We start from the raw sequence: 17,034 nt of genomic DNA, 5'->3' as shown, positions 1-17,034 counted from the left end.
GCGGTGTTTTGTTGGAGCAGTCACTGATGAAACTATAAACCATACCAAGGTATTAGTTATGTCTGCCTACTGCATGGGAGGATACCTTATTTTTCTTTTTTATACATTTCTGTACCCTCCAAATTACGTGTAAGAACTATATTTATGATGAGACATTGCTCAGAAGGTTGCACCCAATCTTTACGAAGGATACAGAATAATGAGGCAGACACCCCTTCTCCTGCTTCTTCTTCAGTCACCCCTAAGTTGAAGGATTGGGCTGGGTGAGATATGTTTCCCCTACTCAGTACTGACAGAGGCCTGGGGCAATCTGCAGAAGTGAGGTCCCCTCACCCTGGCAGTGGTGATGCACACGGGCCACTGTGGGCCACGGGCCATGGTGTGTAAGTGGGAGGACGTGGACCTTTACTGACAACCCCTCTCTGTCTGTGGATTGTAAACACAGCTGATCCACTGGGTGCTGCTTTTTCTGAGTAGGATCCACTAAGCTCAGTTTCAAAGGATGCTTGGAAGTTGGGCAGATTGAGAGGGAAGCAAGTATGGAAAAAGCAGGGCCTCGCCTGGCACCTGGCAGTGCTGGATGACACAGGCAGGGACAGGGCAGCTGGGATGTTTGGATCTACTTCCCACCAGGTCCTGTGCCCCAGGCAAGTTGCCAAATGCAATGGTCTGAGGGCTGCAAAGAACACACCCTCTTCTGGGCACATAGATGGAGAGGTGGACAGTAGGATAGCACCTTGCTCAAGCTTGCATAGATCTCACAATGAGGACAACTTGGCTTGCTGAGCTTGGGGATCTCCAGCAAGGGGTGAGGGTGCTAGGCTACCTTGAAGAGGTTGCAGGAAGCTCAGCCTGGACTCTCCTACAAGAGGAGGAAGAGCTTATTCCTTACTACCCAGGATGGGGCAGAGTGCACCCTTTATAGCTGCCTGGTGCTCAGTTTACCTCTGCCAAGGAGGTGGTAGCCATGGGCCAGAGTCCTGGAAAGGGCTTCCGACAAATGCTCAGATGGATATTTGCTGAAGGTGAAAGACGGAAAAGGCTCACCTCTGCCCCACTGTCCACTGGCCTCTCTTCCCTCTGCCTCTGCTGGTCTTTGGTACAGCTCTGGGACCCATGATTGTATTTGGCACTGATTCTGCCCGGGGTAGGCCTGGCAAAAGCCACCATACCTCCCCTCTCTCTGAGCGGAGTACCACCAACCAGTGCTCTCTCACTAGAAAATTTTTCCCTGGCAAGTTTGCTGGTCCTTTTACTCATCAGCCTGGCCTCTGGTTTTCTGGAATCTACTCTTCTGATGGCCCACGTCATATGTGCTCTCTGAGTCGTCAGCTCCTGGGCCCTTTGGTTTAGCCTTTTCAGTGCTGGCCTGGGACCTTGGAAAGCTCTATTTTCATCCGCAGGCTCCTGCCCAGACATGGATCTGGTTTCTTATATGGGAGGATGGTGTCAAAGACTAAAACTGGTTTCCCTTGAGCATCTGGGGAAAGCATTCACACAGTGTAGGGGGCCACTGGTGAGGAAATAGGAGGGGCCCAGGCCTGTGCTGTTGCCTCTGGTTAGCAGTTTGTTTTCACCTGCCTCTAACTGGAAATCTGGAGAGCCTGCTTTTCCTTTCCTTCAGCACTGGCATGTTATACACTGCCATGATGAACCAGAGGCTTGAGTCCCTGTTGGACTCAATTTAGAAATCTTTTTTTTTCTTTACTTTTTTTTTGGCCAATGGCATAGGACCCTCCAGTTGACCTGACATTTACAGGTCCAGGCTGCTCTCTGTCCACACCACCTGAGCATGAAGAGATATCTAACCATTTGCTTAAGACAAAAACCAGAAACCTGTGCACAGGACTTCTTGCTGGAAGAGAACTTCATGCCATAGGTGGAAAATACAAACATGGTTGAGTATTTCTTATCTAAAGTACTTGAGTGCTGAATATTGGCTTTCAGAAGTTTCTCTTTTTCTTTTTTCTTTGGTAATGAGGATCAAACCTAGGGCCTCTGTACTGAGCTACATCCCCAGCTTTGAAATTTTGAGACAGGGTCTTGCTCAGTTGCCCAGGTTGGGCTAAAATTTGTAATTCTCTTGCCTCAGCCTCCCGAAGTGCTGGGATTGCAGTCATGCGCCTCCATGCCCAGCCAGGATTTTGGAATATTTGCTTAGACTTTATAGTTTGAGCACCCTTGATTTGAAAATTTGAAATCTGAAATGGTCTGAAACCTCAAACAGTTTGAATGCCAGTGTGATGCTCAACAAATTTCGGACCCCAGAGTGCCTTGAATTTTGAGTTGTGGATCAGGAGCACTCAGCCTGTTTAGATCTCCGAGGCTTTGGGCCCCTTGCCCTCCCTTTCTGGATGAGCAGAATTAGCCACAGTTCACTTTTTATCTTTGGCAGCTTGAACTCTGATTTCTTAGCTGCTTTTGAATAAACAGATATTTTTATATTGATATGTTAAGACAATTCCATGTTTTAGAAACCAGCTAAGAGTTTTAGAAAATATGGCAAGGGGAGGTCAAGAATTCCCCTTTCTTTTTAAGTTTTCCTAGTGGATAATTGCAGTGGACTTGATTAGGTTCTCTCATCTCTTTAGACCCCAGCTGCTTAGGTCTCGGTGTATGTCTGTACCATTTTATAGTCACATCATTACAGTTAGCTTTTGGCAGCTGGGATGCTATGTGGGTGGTTCTGGGAGCTGCTCCTCACCTGAAACAGGTACAGAGACTTTAGCAGCCTTTAGTCCCAGTCTTCAGTCACACATCCAGATTTCGGCACAGTTTAAAACGTTCCATGCCCATAGCCCAGTTTTGCATTTTGTTATCACAACATAAACACGATGAAGAAGAAACTCAGAAGTCATTTCTGCAGGTAATTGAGTTGACAGAGACCATGTTTTTTATTTATAATTTTTTATTAGTACACATTTGCAGTACACAATGATTACATTCTTTGTGTGGAGTTGGTGCAGAACACATCTTAATTCTTTTCATTTCCTCCTCCCCTTTTCTCCTTCCCTTCTCCTTCTGTCTCTAGATTCCCTTCCCATTTGCAAAAGATCTATCTCCATTTCCGGTTTTCTTTTAATTTGCTCTGAGACCATGATTCTTTAACCAGCCTCTCCATTGCTGGCTGTTGTAGAGTCCCAGGACCTCTGGAACCCAAGGGTCTGGCAGGTGTGGGTAAGCCTTCCACCTTGTTGTAGTTGAGGGACTTGTTTAGTTTGTGAACTTGCAGGGCTGCAGCAGGGATGATAAATACTGTTGCTGTTCTTCCTGATGACAGCTGCACGTGTGAGCTGTTCCTTGCCTATGGGAGTTGCTGGTCAGACAGTATTGTTTTGGGCAGATTTACCTGGGCCGTGTTAATTTTAGTAGTTTAGTTTATTGCATGTTTTCTCATAGTGCCTGTTGGTTCCTGAAGACCATGGGAGCTGCACTTGGTTGAAATGCACTTCCTGAGCCTCTTTAGAGATTCCGAGCTGGGTTGACATGAGGTGGCTCCAGCCCAGAGGAGAGCACTTTCTTGTAGGAGATACAGATGTCTGTAAGATCCTGGCAAAGGAGAATCTACGTCTTTGGGTTGGTACAGGGGAGCTGGACTATAACAGGAAATACAGAATGCAAATTAGCCCTCATTCATGTTGAGGTGTTCCTACCTTCCAGCATATGGAGATGAAAGGAGGATCAGCGAGGTGGACAGCATCCCGAACTGCTAGCTCTCCTGCAAAAGCACATACTCATTTAACCAGTATTTGTCAGGAGCCTCAGAACAGAACTCTTTCATGTGCCAGTTTCATTTGAGGAGTTTTTCTTAAGGAAATCATCCTCAATGTGGATCACATCCCTTCTGCAGGAAAGATATTTATTGGGGCCTTGCTTATGACGGTGAAATGGGGCCAGTGTCCCAGAGTAGACAGGGGGCTGAGTGAGCTGGGACACTACCAGCTCTTTCAAAGCTTATGCAGCACCCTAAGAGGCGTGCATTGTAAAATAGAAAATCCTGTTCCAAATGGGCTAGTGAGCCTGAAGCACCCTTTGCATGAAGCGTCCGTAGGGCAGGAGTGGACAGTGGGCGGAGCTGCTCACAAGTGAGACCTCAGCCACTTGAAAAGGAGGCTACTCATGGGGCTTTTCCCTGGTTTTGCCTTTTGGGGATGGAGGGGCCCTCTCCCACTACTGCTGACTTGCAGAATTGGTAGTAACCATGAGCCACTACGCTGTTAGACAAGTAGGAAGGGAAGTGTTCATGTTATGTTTGTTTATTTGTTTGTCCCCCCCCCCCCCCCGTATTGGGGATCAAATTCAGGACCTTGTGCTTGCCAGGCAGGCTTGGTGCCACTGTGCTAAATCTCAAGCGTGAGGCTTTGGCTTCATGTTTTACAGCTAGGCCCATGCATTCTTTTCAGGGGCACACATTTCTCTTTGTTGATAAATTGAAGAGCCATATGAATTGATTAAATTATTTCAAACAGAGCTGTATTTTTAAAAAAAAAGTTGAAAGGAACAGTTCTATTTTGTTTTGGTTTGTGATGTAATCTACACACTGTCTTTCCAATTTTTGTTTGATAGACTGGCCTTGTAGCCTTTCTATGATAGCCAGTTGGGATAGTTACAATGTAATCGGTTTTTTTACTTCATTTTTATGGTCCATTTGCTGGTTGTAATGGAGAGGTCTGGATGGGTTGAATGTATCCGCGCCTGGTGAATGGGTGTCAGGGGCATGGTGAGGGTGCAGCAGCCTGGCCATGGGCTGGGTCACCAGCCTGAGTGACCATAGGAGCCTTTCCCATAGCTGTGCTGAATGCTGCAAGGCCTTGGCCACAAGCCTGTGTCAGTCTTGGTACACGAAGCCAGGGGCTGCCCAATGGCATGTCACTGCCTGCCCTCCCCGTAAATATGATGAGAGCGGCTCAGCCAGGCCGTAAGTGGCCCCAAGACAGGCAGCACATTGGGTTGATGTTTCTGACTCACTGAAGACCAATAATCGATGAGGAAGGGGCTTCCTTTTTGGTAAATGCCCCAGGAGAGCTATCCTGTAGGAACATCGGAACTGGAGGGCCTATTGGTTAGAGCAGTGGGCATTTACTGAGAACCAGGGCTGGCAGGCCTGCCTCTGTCACACGGCAGGGTGCTCACAGCTAGACTGTGCACCCAGTGGGGCCAGACCCAGGGCTGTTCTTCCTGGTGAATGGTGCCCCCCCATCTGTCTTGGTACCTGCTATTCTGTCTGGACTCAAGGCTCTTCGGACTTCAAGAGACTTTGGTAGGGTTTGTGATTGTTCTGCATGGCCTCTTTCCCGGGCTTTTACCTGCATGGTTGTCACAGCTCATATCAATAGGGACCATTTTAAGCAGTCCTGGCCAGTTCATTGATGAACTGGTGTGTCTTAGTGTATTGAATTGACTTGATTTAACAGTATTGATCATTGCCAGTAATGTTGATCATTGCTTCCTGATTTGAACTGTTTTATATCTAATTTTTATATCTATTTTAATATCTTTTATATCTAACTTTTAAGTGCATTTCCTTCATTTTTCATTTGGTCCACTTAGATGTTTCTGGCCAAAATAGTTCTTCATCGATTATTTGTATGAATCCTTGGCCTATAATCAGTTCTGAATGTTTTTCTAACTTCTTTGAAGTTTTTCACCTATAGTTATGTAAACAGTCTTACGTGACAACGCAGACCAGGTTTCCCCTTTGGCCTGGGCATTTTCTGAGCAGCTGGGGTTTTGTCTGATGAGTCCGCATAATGAGATTCCCTGAGGCTGACATCGACTTCTCATTTCCGAGGTTTTCACTGAACTTTCTGGTGTCACTTTTGTGTGTGTATGTGTGTGGGGTACGGGGATTTGAACTCGGGACCTTGTGCTTGCGAGGCAGGCAGTGGCGGTGTCACTTTTTGTCACAGGGAACTATTTCTAGTACGGGGTGAGCATTACCCCTCCTCCCTGTGTTTAACTGAGGCCTTCATGAGCAAGCAGAGCCACCTGTGGGTCCATCTTTCTTTCCCTTTGGCTCCTGTATTTATGATTGGAATGAGAGAACATTTTGCTGATTGATTTAAATACCTGCTTATCCATTGAGGGATTATTTTTGACTTAATTAGATAAAGGGAGTAAATCAGTTTAATGGATTGATTTATGATCAGTTTGTGTCTTCAGCTTGCTCACTGTGTAATTCCTGCCCACAGCCTTTCCAAGGTGAGCGTCTCCGCAGAGTCTCCTTCTGATTGGAATGGAGCATCACAAAGGAGGTCTTAGCCCAGAGTCCCAGGCTCTGTCTCTCATTAGGAAGGAATGAGGGACTAAGCCTTCAGTGCAGTGTGTGCAGGATTCAAGCTTCCGCCCTGTGGAATGAGACGATTGCAGGGCCCACCCGTCTCAGGTGACACCCACGGTTCAGAGCCTAAGACCTGGGGGAGGTCTGGTGGGGAGGCTGTGCCTGCCTCGCACAGGCACATTTATGGAGGGTCCTGGGCACTCATGTCGGCACAGGCACCGCCCACCCGGGGTCCCTCCCTCAGTGGGGGACAGCAGCATGCAGGGGAAGACCCAGATAGGCGACAGAGCTGATGTCATGTCAGGGGGTGATGGCAGGCCATGTTCACGGCCCCTGCAGTGCAGGGTGAGGACATGACTCTGCAGTGACCCATTTGGAGTTCTCTCTGCTGAGCAGTGGCCACCCTGGGAAAAACTGTCCCCTTTTCTCCATCACTCCCGAGTTCTTGGACCCATTGGGCCTGGCTCCTGACACTGGCACGTCATGGTGCCCGCCAACTCCTGTAGTGCACAGATGACTTTAACAGTGCCCTCCGTCCCCAGGGAAGAGCAGCCTGGAGTGCATCCTCATCTGTAGATTTCCCTGTCCCGCCTCTCCTGCTGCCTCCTGCTTCCATGCGCTCAGCCCGTGTGCCTGGGCCGTGTTCCAGGCACCTCTGTCACTGTGGCCCTGAACACTTCCCAGGCGGTGGGGCCCTTGTCAGCAGTCTTCCTGCAGCAGTGAGTGAGTGCCGTAGTGGAGGGGTCTGTCAGTGGGCGAATGAGTGATGCATCCACTCTTCTAGGCTTTAAGGGTGTGCTTTTTAAAAATCTCTTTTATTATCATTATTTATATTATTTTTGTACCGGGGATTGAACTTGGGTCCTTGCGCTTGCAAGGCAGGCCACCGAACCGCTGAGCTAAATCCCCGGCCCTAAATCTCTTTTATTTTTAAGGGTGTTCTTATTTCATCATTTTCCCTTTTCCTTCCACCCTACCATTTTGTTTCCTGCTCATGAAAGTGCTGAGCACTTATTAATAGAATGAATCACTGTTTCAACAAATGGACTTTCTGAACTTGGGTCCTTGCGCTTGCAAGGCAGGCCACCGAACCGCTGAGCTAAATCCCCGGCCCTAAATCTCTTTTATTTTTAAGGGTGTTCTTATTTCATCATTTTCCCTTTTCCTTCCACCCTACCATTTTGTTTCCTGCTCATGAAAGTGCTGAGCACTTATTAATAGAATGAATCACTGTTTCAACAAATGGACTTTCTGTTCACAAAAACTTCTACTCACAGCACTTTAATTAAGATCAAGCCCAGTCAAATTAAAAGAATGTTCTGAGGTTAAAAAATCTTGAAGAGGCAGAGATGTCATTATCAAAACAAGTGTGATGGCAGGTCCAGGAAATGTATGTCACTCTGCACTTGGGTACCCAGTCCAGCATTCTTATTCTCCCGAGTGTGGCCCAGAGAGCCAATTCCTTGTGGAATCTGACTTTGGTTTCTGTACTCAGCAGCAGGCAGACTGCTCTGCCCATTGCCACCCTGTGCCCAAGCATGTGGTGTGTTTCTGTGCATCCAGGGCCCTGAATGTGGCGGGACGGAGGGTTTGTCCTCTTCACCTGGGATCCCTCTTCCGGCTGGGCTGTTGGTATTGGAAATGGCCCCAGCACACTGCTCTTGTGTGTGTGGTCACCACCTGCTGCTGATGTCTACCCACTGACCACATGCCCTACTGCCCGTTGTAGCTGGGCAGCCCCACTTGACAGCTGCAGGACAGAGTTGGGATCTCTGATTGTAGTCTATCGCCTTGAGGAGCACATTATTTATATTAGAATTTAGCATTCCTCCTGCTAAGCCAATTTGATCATAGTGTTAGTTGTTTTTGCTGAACCAAAGAGTTTTGTGAATTTATGGTCTTCTGTTGTGACGCTGCTCTCACCGAAGCAGGACTTTTCTCTGCGTTGGAACCCAAACCTACGTAATTAAGTGCTTAAAATCTCCATCACCGAAGTGTCAGGGTTTGAAATTTAAAACTCCCAAGTTGGGAAATGTGAAGATTAGACCCATAGAGTAATTCCAGCTTCCATATAAAGAACAGAATATTTTTGATTACCAGTTAAGCTCCTAATTACGTGGAGAGGTTTATTGCAGGGTTTGTGTGGTGCAGGTGATTAGTGTAGTCATAACAACAGGCGTTGCTCCCTCCCCAGCTCGCTCTGACAGGTGCCAGCTCTCTACCTGCCACCCTGTGTTCTGTGCACCAGTGTTGGTGTCCTAGTGTCCTCTGCCATGAGGGTCCTGTTCACGTGAGGATGCGTGGATTGCCCCCTCCCAGCCCCTGGCTCCTCCGCTTGGGATAATGTGAGGCTGAAGCTTGCCTTTGTGCTCTGGGCCCTCCCTGGTCATTATAGAGTGCGGCTCTAGTGCTTGGAATCCTGGCCATTTTACCCGGCTGGTGAGAGAAAGGAGCCCACCGGCATCCCTGGAAGCAGGGTGACCTATGGGGCCAGCTCTTCTCTTGAGTGAAAAGGCAAGGCCCACGCGGTGCATGTGACTGAGGGGCTGTTTGTACCTAGGGAACCATACCTCCAGGAGCTCTGGCTGTACCAGGCACATTCAGGCAGTGACCACAAGGCCTCCTCCTCTGCCAGCCAGGGGAAGTGGAAGCTAGGGAAGCAGTCCCTTGGGTTCAGAGCATGTCACCTCGCTGTCACCTCCTTGCTGGCCCCTCGCTGAGGGCTTTCTGGCAGAACATTCCAGTTTCCCGTGCAAACTCAGAAAAGCTGCAGGTGGTGGGAGTCTTTACTGGGCAGCTGTCCTCCACACACAGTCCTCACCACTCGAATGTTCTTGATTTGGGGCCCATGAGTGTCCCTGTTTCTTTATTTTCTGGACATGAAAAGTTCGACAGAAAATTTTTGCTCTTTGTTTCCCTCAAACAGCTTTTTGCATGTCAAAGCAACGATTAGATCCCTGGATGTTTTCTCCTGTCCAGGCTTGATAGGCTGTTCTTTTATTGTTCCCTATGCCCCTCCACCTGTCTACCCCTGAGTGTCCATCCTTCTGTCCACCCATCTGCATAGACTGGGGGGGTGATCAGAGCCCCTGCCAATGTGGGGGTCTTGGCTGTTGTGCAGTGTTGTCCTGCCTTGAATCATGGACCCTGTCCCTGTCCACGAATGCCAGCCACACTCCTCGCCCTGACCACACTGACCCCAGAATGCTTCACAGGGTTCTCAAATCTTTCACAAAGACAGGAGCATTATCCCTTGGGAGTTTTTGCTCCAGAAATATTCGTGTGTGTGTGTGTGTGTGTGTGTGTGTGTGTGAGAGAGAGAGAGAGAGAGAGAGAGAGAGAGTGAAAAGGCAGATCTGGGCTATTCTTGTGGCTTAAAAAACATTTTCGTCCCTTTTGCAAAAATAATAACTGTTCCTTAGGAAAACTATTTTTTATTTTTCTATACCCTTCAGCAGAAAATAAAGAGTAGAAGGGGGTGTCCAGGGCTCCCTCTTTTTGGCACCCTTGTGCACTGTGTTCTCTGGGTGCCTGTCTTTACTGAGGTGAAGGATAGAGCTTTTAAAGAAAATAGAATTGGACTGGGGATTTAGCTCAGTGGTGCTGCCGCCTGCCTCACAAGCACAAAGTTCCAAGTTTGATTCCCTCATACACCTACCCCCGCCAAAAAGGAAATAGAGTTGTTGATAAAAAGGGAATTATTTTACAAATTGAAGTTTTAACTTACCATAGCAGGATAGCATTTTCAAAGAAGGTTATTTAAATCATCCCCCAAAGCTTTTCCACAATGTACGATGGCAAGTGAGATTATCTTTAATTAAATGTTTTTACACCCTGTGACTTCACATTTTCTGGTGGACTCCTTGGGGACTGCTGATTTTCTGCCCTGGGCTGCCAAGTGACTTCTCTACTTTTTCCAGATGCCCGGGGTTAGGCTGTGTGCTTTAAACCTCTCTGTGACTCTCAGGGTCCACACTTTGCTCATCTTGCTGTCCTCAGGGAATAGAGGACAGGGTAGCCTCTGTAGGAAGGTGTTGTGGATACTGTGGGAGAAGAGGGGGCTGGGCACCCCCAGAACAGTGTCACATATGCCAGTGTTGATGTTAGTTTGTAATGAAATGATAAGAACCAGAGCCTAGTAAAATTTTAGAGGAAATGAGTTGGTTTAGTTTTTATTATTTTTAGTAATGTGCTTAGGATAAATGTCACCTTAGAGAGTCCCCCAGTATAAGAAATAGAAACTTGAAATGGTCCATTTTAAGGTAGTCTTTTATTCTGAGTGGTAAGCTACTAGTAGACAAAATCGCCTACTAGCTGCAGACAAGAGCAGTGGCAGGTACCTGAAAGTCCCTGAACAAAGGAGGAGTGGATAGATAGTCAATAAAGTATGGCTTCACTATGCTGATTCTGATTGGAAAACTACTGGGTTACCCACCCATGGCTTCATCATTTGTCTTTAAACACACAAAATGCTTGCAGAGGGAGTGGGCCAAAGGTGTAGCCTAATCTAGTAGCATCCCGGAAGATTGCACACCCCATAGCTCTCAGCCAATGAGCAACTGGGGAGGGGACCTCCATGCTAGGGGATAAACTGCTCATTGTAACTGCCCTGGGCTGGTCTGCTTGCTGATTAGGCTGCCACCACCAGTGCAAGATTGAGAGGGGAAGTCTTGCTTTCCCTGCACTCTCAGCCCTGAGTTTGTACACTGTGTATGACCAAAAGAACGATCCTCACACAGGTGGCCCATCCCTGTTGTGGCTCCAGCCTAGTCAGTTTCACCTGGCTGGGAAGAGTTAAGGCTGTGTACACTTCTGACCCAGCCACAGTTCAGGGGTGCATTCTGCTCATGTTGTGGCCACCTCCAGGTGGCTTGTGGGGCGAGGTGTCACTGTGGCTCTGGTGAAAAGCATCTAAGCCCATTCCTGGGTCCCTGAGGGACGGCTCTGCCTGAGAGCTCCTGTTCGGTGCTGTAGCCTCTGAGGCCCATCTGTCCTCTTCAGTTTTCACCTGTGCATTTATAGTTTTCCCCTTTGAATTCTGTCCCTTCATCTAAACTCTGGGTACACTAGCCAGCCTTTTGTTATACCTGAGAAAAATGACTTAGAAGGGGAGGTACTTATTATGGACCATGGTTTCAGAGGTGTCGGTGTGTGGCTGGTGGCCTCTGGGGTGGAAATATCTCACTAGAGGAAAGGTGCCCACCTCACAGCAGCCAGAAAGCAGAGTATGTTGGGAAGAGCCAGAAAAGTCCTCTCCTCCAAAGTCGCCCCCAGCGACTGACCCTCCTCCTACAGCAAGGCAAGGCCTCTCATAGTCCATTCAGCTGTGGGCTCGTCAGCAGGTTGATCCGCATTCGCGGAACAGTCCTTGATGAGGCCAGTGCTCCCAAATTTCAGTCACTTCTGTAGGTCTCACTGCAGGGGAGACTAGACCCCCAGTACTGAGTCTTGGGAAGACCTTATTTAGACCACAGCACTAGGATTGTTTGGAACGCTTCAGTGTCTGCGTTTTCCTTTCTTGCTTGTGATCTTAGTAGAAAAACCATCCTCATTGATGCCGATGGCATCATTTCCCCAGCCCATTTATGTGGTGTGTATTGAGGGAGCCAAACTCTGCTGTGAGGTGAACGTGATAACCACTACACTACGGAAACCCGTCCAAACTCTACTGTCAGTGCTGTGACTGCAGTCCCCTCTAGCCCTGGCTTCGTGAGGCTCCTCTGGTGGTTCTGTGCTCCTCCTTTCTTCCTGGGCAGCAGGGTGCTTGGCGGAGAGTGTGTCTTTGGAGCTCATGGTCTTGAGTTAAAGTCTCTCCTGTTTTGGTCATTTTGGGTTACATGTGTGCCTCCCCCGTCCTCAGGATGGGGTAGCAGGTTGGTTTCTGGCAGTTGGAAGAGGAGCACAGCCTGCTGATCTTGCCCAGGTTTTGTCCAGGATGTGCTCCTGGGGCCATCAGTGTTCTGTGCTCTGTGAGGCCCTGTGGTATTACCTCTGGGTGGCCTTACCAGCCATGGGGTCCACTGTCACACTCTGGGGGCTTCTGAAGTATGCTCTGCCCCTCTTGATGCTTCCCCCAGTGCAGGTGGCTGCTGTTTTGGGCCTGGGAGGGGGATATTTATCTTGTTCTAGCAGGAAGGGCAATCCTGATTCTCTTGGCGTTTGGAAGACAAATCGGCACAGGGGTTCTCTGAGTTAAATGCCATTACTTCATTACACTGAAGAGTAACAAATGGCCCATTGTGAGAAATGACACCTAGAATAGGCTGCCGACATTTCCATGGATAAAATAATAAGCCAGCTAAACAGACGAAGAAAAATCGAGGCTTCTGCCATCCCACACAGAGTCTGTTTTCTGTGTGTCCGGGCTAAGAGCCCCACTGCTTCTGTGGCCGAGGCAAGGCTTGGGGTTTCGAGGCTCTGTCTCCCTGTTTACCTCCTACTATAGCTAAGGAAGGAGCTCCATGCTTGGAAGGCCCTTGAAAGAGAGAATATGTCCATGGAAAATGTCTCACAAGACAAGCTCTGATTATGGTTGCTGGTTCCATTCCCTGAGAATACCAAATACAATCAGCTGTGCTCTAGACCGGCGGGATGGAGATTGGTTCTGCCGAAGCCATCTTCCCAGGGAGGTGGCCACTGGCACTTGTATCTGTGCCCCCGACCTCGCAAGGTCATCAGCAGAGAGACAACAGTGCGGGTCACACTGAGGGCTGTGACAAGCCTGTCCTGTTCCCTCCCACTGCTGCCTGTGGTGCGCACTGACAAGCATTTGGAGACCTGGCATTTGCTTTTGTGACAGCTCGGCCACTCTGGGGAATTTGGAGACAGTATTCAGAGCGGGCATGCTCAGGCCAAGTGCTACACTCCTGGCTAGCAGAGTTCTCAGGCCTGGTACTGTGCAGGCCTGGGCCACAGTGGGCAGAGCCGTCCCCGTGTGCTAAGAGTGTGGAGTCATCGGAGTCATCGGAGGATATGGGCTCAGGCCACAAAGAGGGCCAAGGATGGAACCATGGCCAACCAGGCATGCCTGTTGTCTGAATCCTGCATCTGAGGGAAGGGCCAGGCCATGGCCATGTGTGTGTCTGCCTTCAGGGCTAGCCCTTGGGTGGTGAGTGTGTGCACAGGGCTAGGGATGAGGGCCCAGTACATTGTGGGTAGCAGCATCCTGTACAGTTCAGTCCAAGGAATAACTGACCCTTCTTCCACCTTCCTGCCGCTTGGACCACTCTGGTACCTGCACGTTTCGTTTTTCTTTAATGCACAGCTTCTTCAGGGGATCAGCTCTCCGGCCTGGCCCTACGTGTTGGTTGTACAGTGGTTCTCACACATGGTACCTGCCACCTGCTGTGCACCTCAACCACAATGGTGACAACCTGGGGGCCACAGACACAATGCAGAAACAGTGTGGCCCATCCTTACAGTGCAGTGTTGTTCATCCACAGAAGGATGAAGAATCGATGTCCTCTGAAAACTGTGCTGGTGAGAGGAAGCTGGCTGTGCAGCCACGTGGTGTAGGTGCCCATCTCTGTGAAATGTCCAGTACCGGCGGGCCCCGGGGAAGGAGTTAGGTCGGTGGCTGCCAGGGTCCACGAGGAGGGAGCAGTGAGGCTGACTGCTGATGGCCGAAGGTCTCTGACCCAGGTGATGGATGTGCTCTGCACAACTCTGAGTAAACTAAGGACCCTGGGATTGTATACTTTAAAGGGTAGATTTTATCACCCTTTAGTTATTTCTCAATTTAAAAAGCCCCCCCCCCCACTGAATTAAGCTTAAACTTGATCTGTGGAGTGAGGAAAAGAGCATGTGAGGGCCACTGCTCTCTGTGTCCCTTCTAGACACCCTCTTGCTGCCCCAGAGAGGTGTATACTGGGTGAGCCAGTGGGGTCTGTGGCCGAGACCTACTTTGCTACAGGGCTAAGCCACACCGGAATCGTGTCCATGGCTGGCAGCATCCTGTCCGACAGAAGGACAGATGGAAATGCAGCCTTTGTCATTCTGATTTCTGTGGTGAGCCATGGACCAGGGAGGCGGCGTGGTTGTCCACAGTGAGAGGTAGGGACCATGCAGTGTTCTGTGCCCTTGTGGGGAGCAGTTACGGTGCAAGTTCTGATCTTATGGTGAGGCTGGTGCTCTCAGGTTGCTCAGCACATCCTGTCCTTGGTCATTGTTTCCGTGCATGTCCTGGTCCATGAGGACCACATGGCATCAGTAGCAGAGCTGTGACTAGGAGCAAACGAGTGGGCACATCTGCAACACACAGAAGGGTGCCTGGCACCTGGTAAGCGCCCAGTAAATATTACCAGTTGTTATTGTTGTAAGCATTATTGTGATTTTTTTCCCTGCTTAAAACTTTCTAAATTCATTCTGGATTAAAATGTTTCTTTTCTAAAAGAACATTTTCCTTGCAAAGATGCATGTACATCTGCAAATATAACAAAAGTGAGAAAATTAAAAAAAATAGGATATATAATTTAAAAAAAACATTTAAGAGTTTTATGCTGGGTGATACCAATTTTTGTAAGAATCTAAAATTAGTTTGTTCAAATATCTGATAAGCCATTTCAATTAGGCATCTGTTTTGCATTTGAAGAACTTTTAAGTTATATTTTCTCATTATGCTTTTATAGGTTCAGAAGAAATTGTTTAGAGCACTACTGTCAGTGTTTTCTTTGAAGCACATCTGTGTTCCTGCTTTCTGGGGTATTTGATCACTACTTAGAAGTATTTACTCAGTGTAGTTTTGGAAACTTTAACCTTGGAAACATGTTTTTTAGGGGGATTATTGCCAAACAAATACATAAATATATTAGAAGCAGGGTTTAGAAAATCTGATGGAGAAACTTCTGGATTTCCACTAGGAATTAAGTAATATACTCTAGGTTCTTCCTTAGTGGAATGTGAAATGCCTGAGAAGCAATAATTTACTATATATTAAATATATTAATTAATCGGAGAGGATTCAGAATATTAATTATCTGTAACTAATTAGGTACTAAAATTGAGAAGCATTAAGTGATGAGGTGTAAGGCTGCACAAGCCATTTAGTAAGCGTTGTGAGAGATGGGGTGGAGGCGGAGCGAGACAGCGGTTCCCACCCTGCCGTGGTTAACTGTGCCTTGTCTTTTCCATGCTTGGCCTGCATAGAGGAGGACGACGTGGCCACGCTCGACATCTCCCGCGTGCCCGCAGAGGTGCTGCGCAACGTTGAGGCCGACACCTACTGGTGCATGAGCAAGCTGCTGGATGGCATCCAGGTGAGCTGCACTCTGTGGGCTCCGGAGGCTGCAGAGAGACTCGGTCCTAGGTCTAAGGGGCCTCTGTGGAGAGGCGTTGCAGGCCTGCGCCCTAGTCTCCACCTGTTACTGAGCTATTACTAAGCTTGGGAGCTCTGGTGTCCACATGGGGGCAGTGCAGCTCCTGTGGCTGGTGAGATGGGAGCTGCATCCCGTGTGCTTCTCATTGGGATGGAGGTTCACAGTGTCCCACTGAGGGTTGCAGTGGGAAGGTGGGCACAGAGTCTGACCCCACAGCTTCTGGTTGTCCCTCATCTCCTGCCTGCAGACTCTAATGTCAGCACCCAAGGGTGGCTGCTCTGGGGTGCAGGTTATTTGGAGGAACCTGCCCCTTAGAGAATTGGGTCGAGGCTGGAGCAGCCCTTAGCCCTACCAGCCTTGGTGCCAGGGCCCTCAGCACTTGGGAGACTGCAGCTGAGCCTGGTCAGAAACCCGAGTGAGTGCAGTCCTGTGCATTATGGCCAGGGTGCTGTGGGTATCCCTGACTGGGATTTTCACAGAAAGGCTGCAGTGACAAGGGCTGCTCTATGGAAATGGGCTGGGGCAAGAATTCTACCCAGTGCCCTGATGGTCCTACTGGCTCACTTAGGAATGAGGACTAGAGCTTGCGAATGTCTCAGGGGTGGTGGCTGAGGTCAGTAATCGCCCTTGAGGGCAGGGTGGGGTGTGTAGGGTCCTGTTGTGCACACGTGCCTTTCCTCCATAGCTGCTTTGTGCTGGGCACTGTGCTCTGTGCTTGGGAGGGAGTGGAAGGGAGTTTGAGGGCGGCCCCAGAGCTCCCTGTAGGACAGGGCAGACATCTCAGTATAGCACAGGCACCCATATGTGGGGTACAGGGGACGCTGCACTGTGGTCGATGCCCACGCAGGAGGGAGAGCCCAGAGCAGGGTTTGGTTGATGGGAGTTTTCGGAAGTTCCCTCTGGGAAGCCCCCCTGGGAAGCCCCGTGTAGGGGGCCCCTTGTTCCAGCTTTAGAGATCCCTCCAGTCTGCCAAGGCAAGGTGGGAATACCTCAGTGTCCCCTGGGCCCTACCTGGTGCTCCTGGCTGAAGAGGTCTCCGATTCTGAAAGGGACAGAACATGGCTTTTATAAAATGTAGCTTAAAGATTCAGACTCTGAGGTTTAATTTGAATAAATTAACTGAAGTCTTTGTGTTGAGGAAAGCTGGGTTTGCATTGCTTTTGATAAGTTAGGCGACGACAAGAAGAAATTGGAATCCCTTTGTGTTGCTGAAGAGTAGAAACCTCGTATCTATTGCTGATCCAGACGTCCTCATGACTTATTTTATTTCTTGTGAAGAAAAATGTGCCCACTGGAGACATATTTTGGCCCAGCCTCAATTCATCACTTCCCTTCTTTTGTTAATGTTTTCATATTTTTATTCTTTCCCCCAGAATTTAACCCTCCCTCCCAAGAAGAGAGATTGAATCATAATGTAAAACTTTATAAATTTCCACTGTC

At 48.7% G+C, this 17,034-nt stretch overlaps 1 protein-coding gene across 3 annotated transcripts in view; it reads left to right on the top strand.

Annotated features, from left to right (window-relative positions):
* Positions 1-17,034, top strand: part of Tbc1d22a (TBC1 domain family member 22A) — a 323,373-nt gene that overhangs the window by 149,537 nt on the left and 156,802 nt on the right. For all 3 annotated transcript variants that reach the window (XM_010634302.3, XM_033766172.1, XM_033766171.1), the window contains one exon: positions 15,425-15,534. In XM_010634302.3, the coding sequence (XP_010632604.1) occupies positions 15,425-15,534 (110 nt within the window). The remainder of the gene's footprint in view (positions 1-15,424; positions 15,535-17,034) is intronic.

The sequence above is a fragment of the Fukomys damarensis genome, unplaced genomic scaffold (genome assembly GCF_012274545.1).
Source record: "Fukomys damarensis isolate Sample0158 unplaced genomic scaffold, DMR_v1.0_HiC HiC_scaffold_19, whole genome shotgun sequence".
Lineage (NCBI taxonomy): Eukaryota > Metazoa > Chordata > Mammalia > Rodentia > Bathyergidae > Fukomys > Fukomys damarensis.
This window is presented reverse-complemented; position numbering and strand designations above follow the sequence as displayed.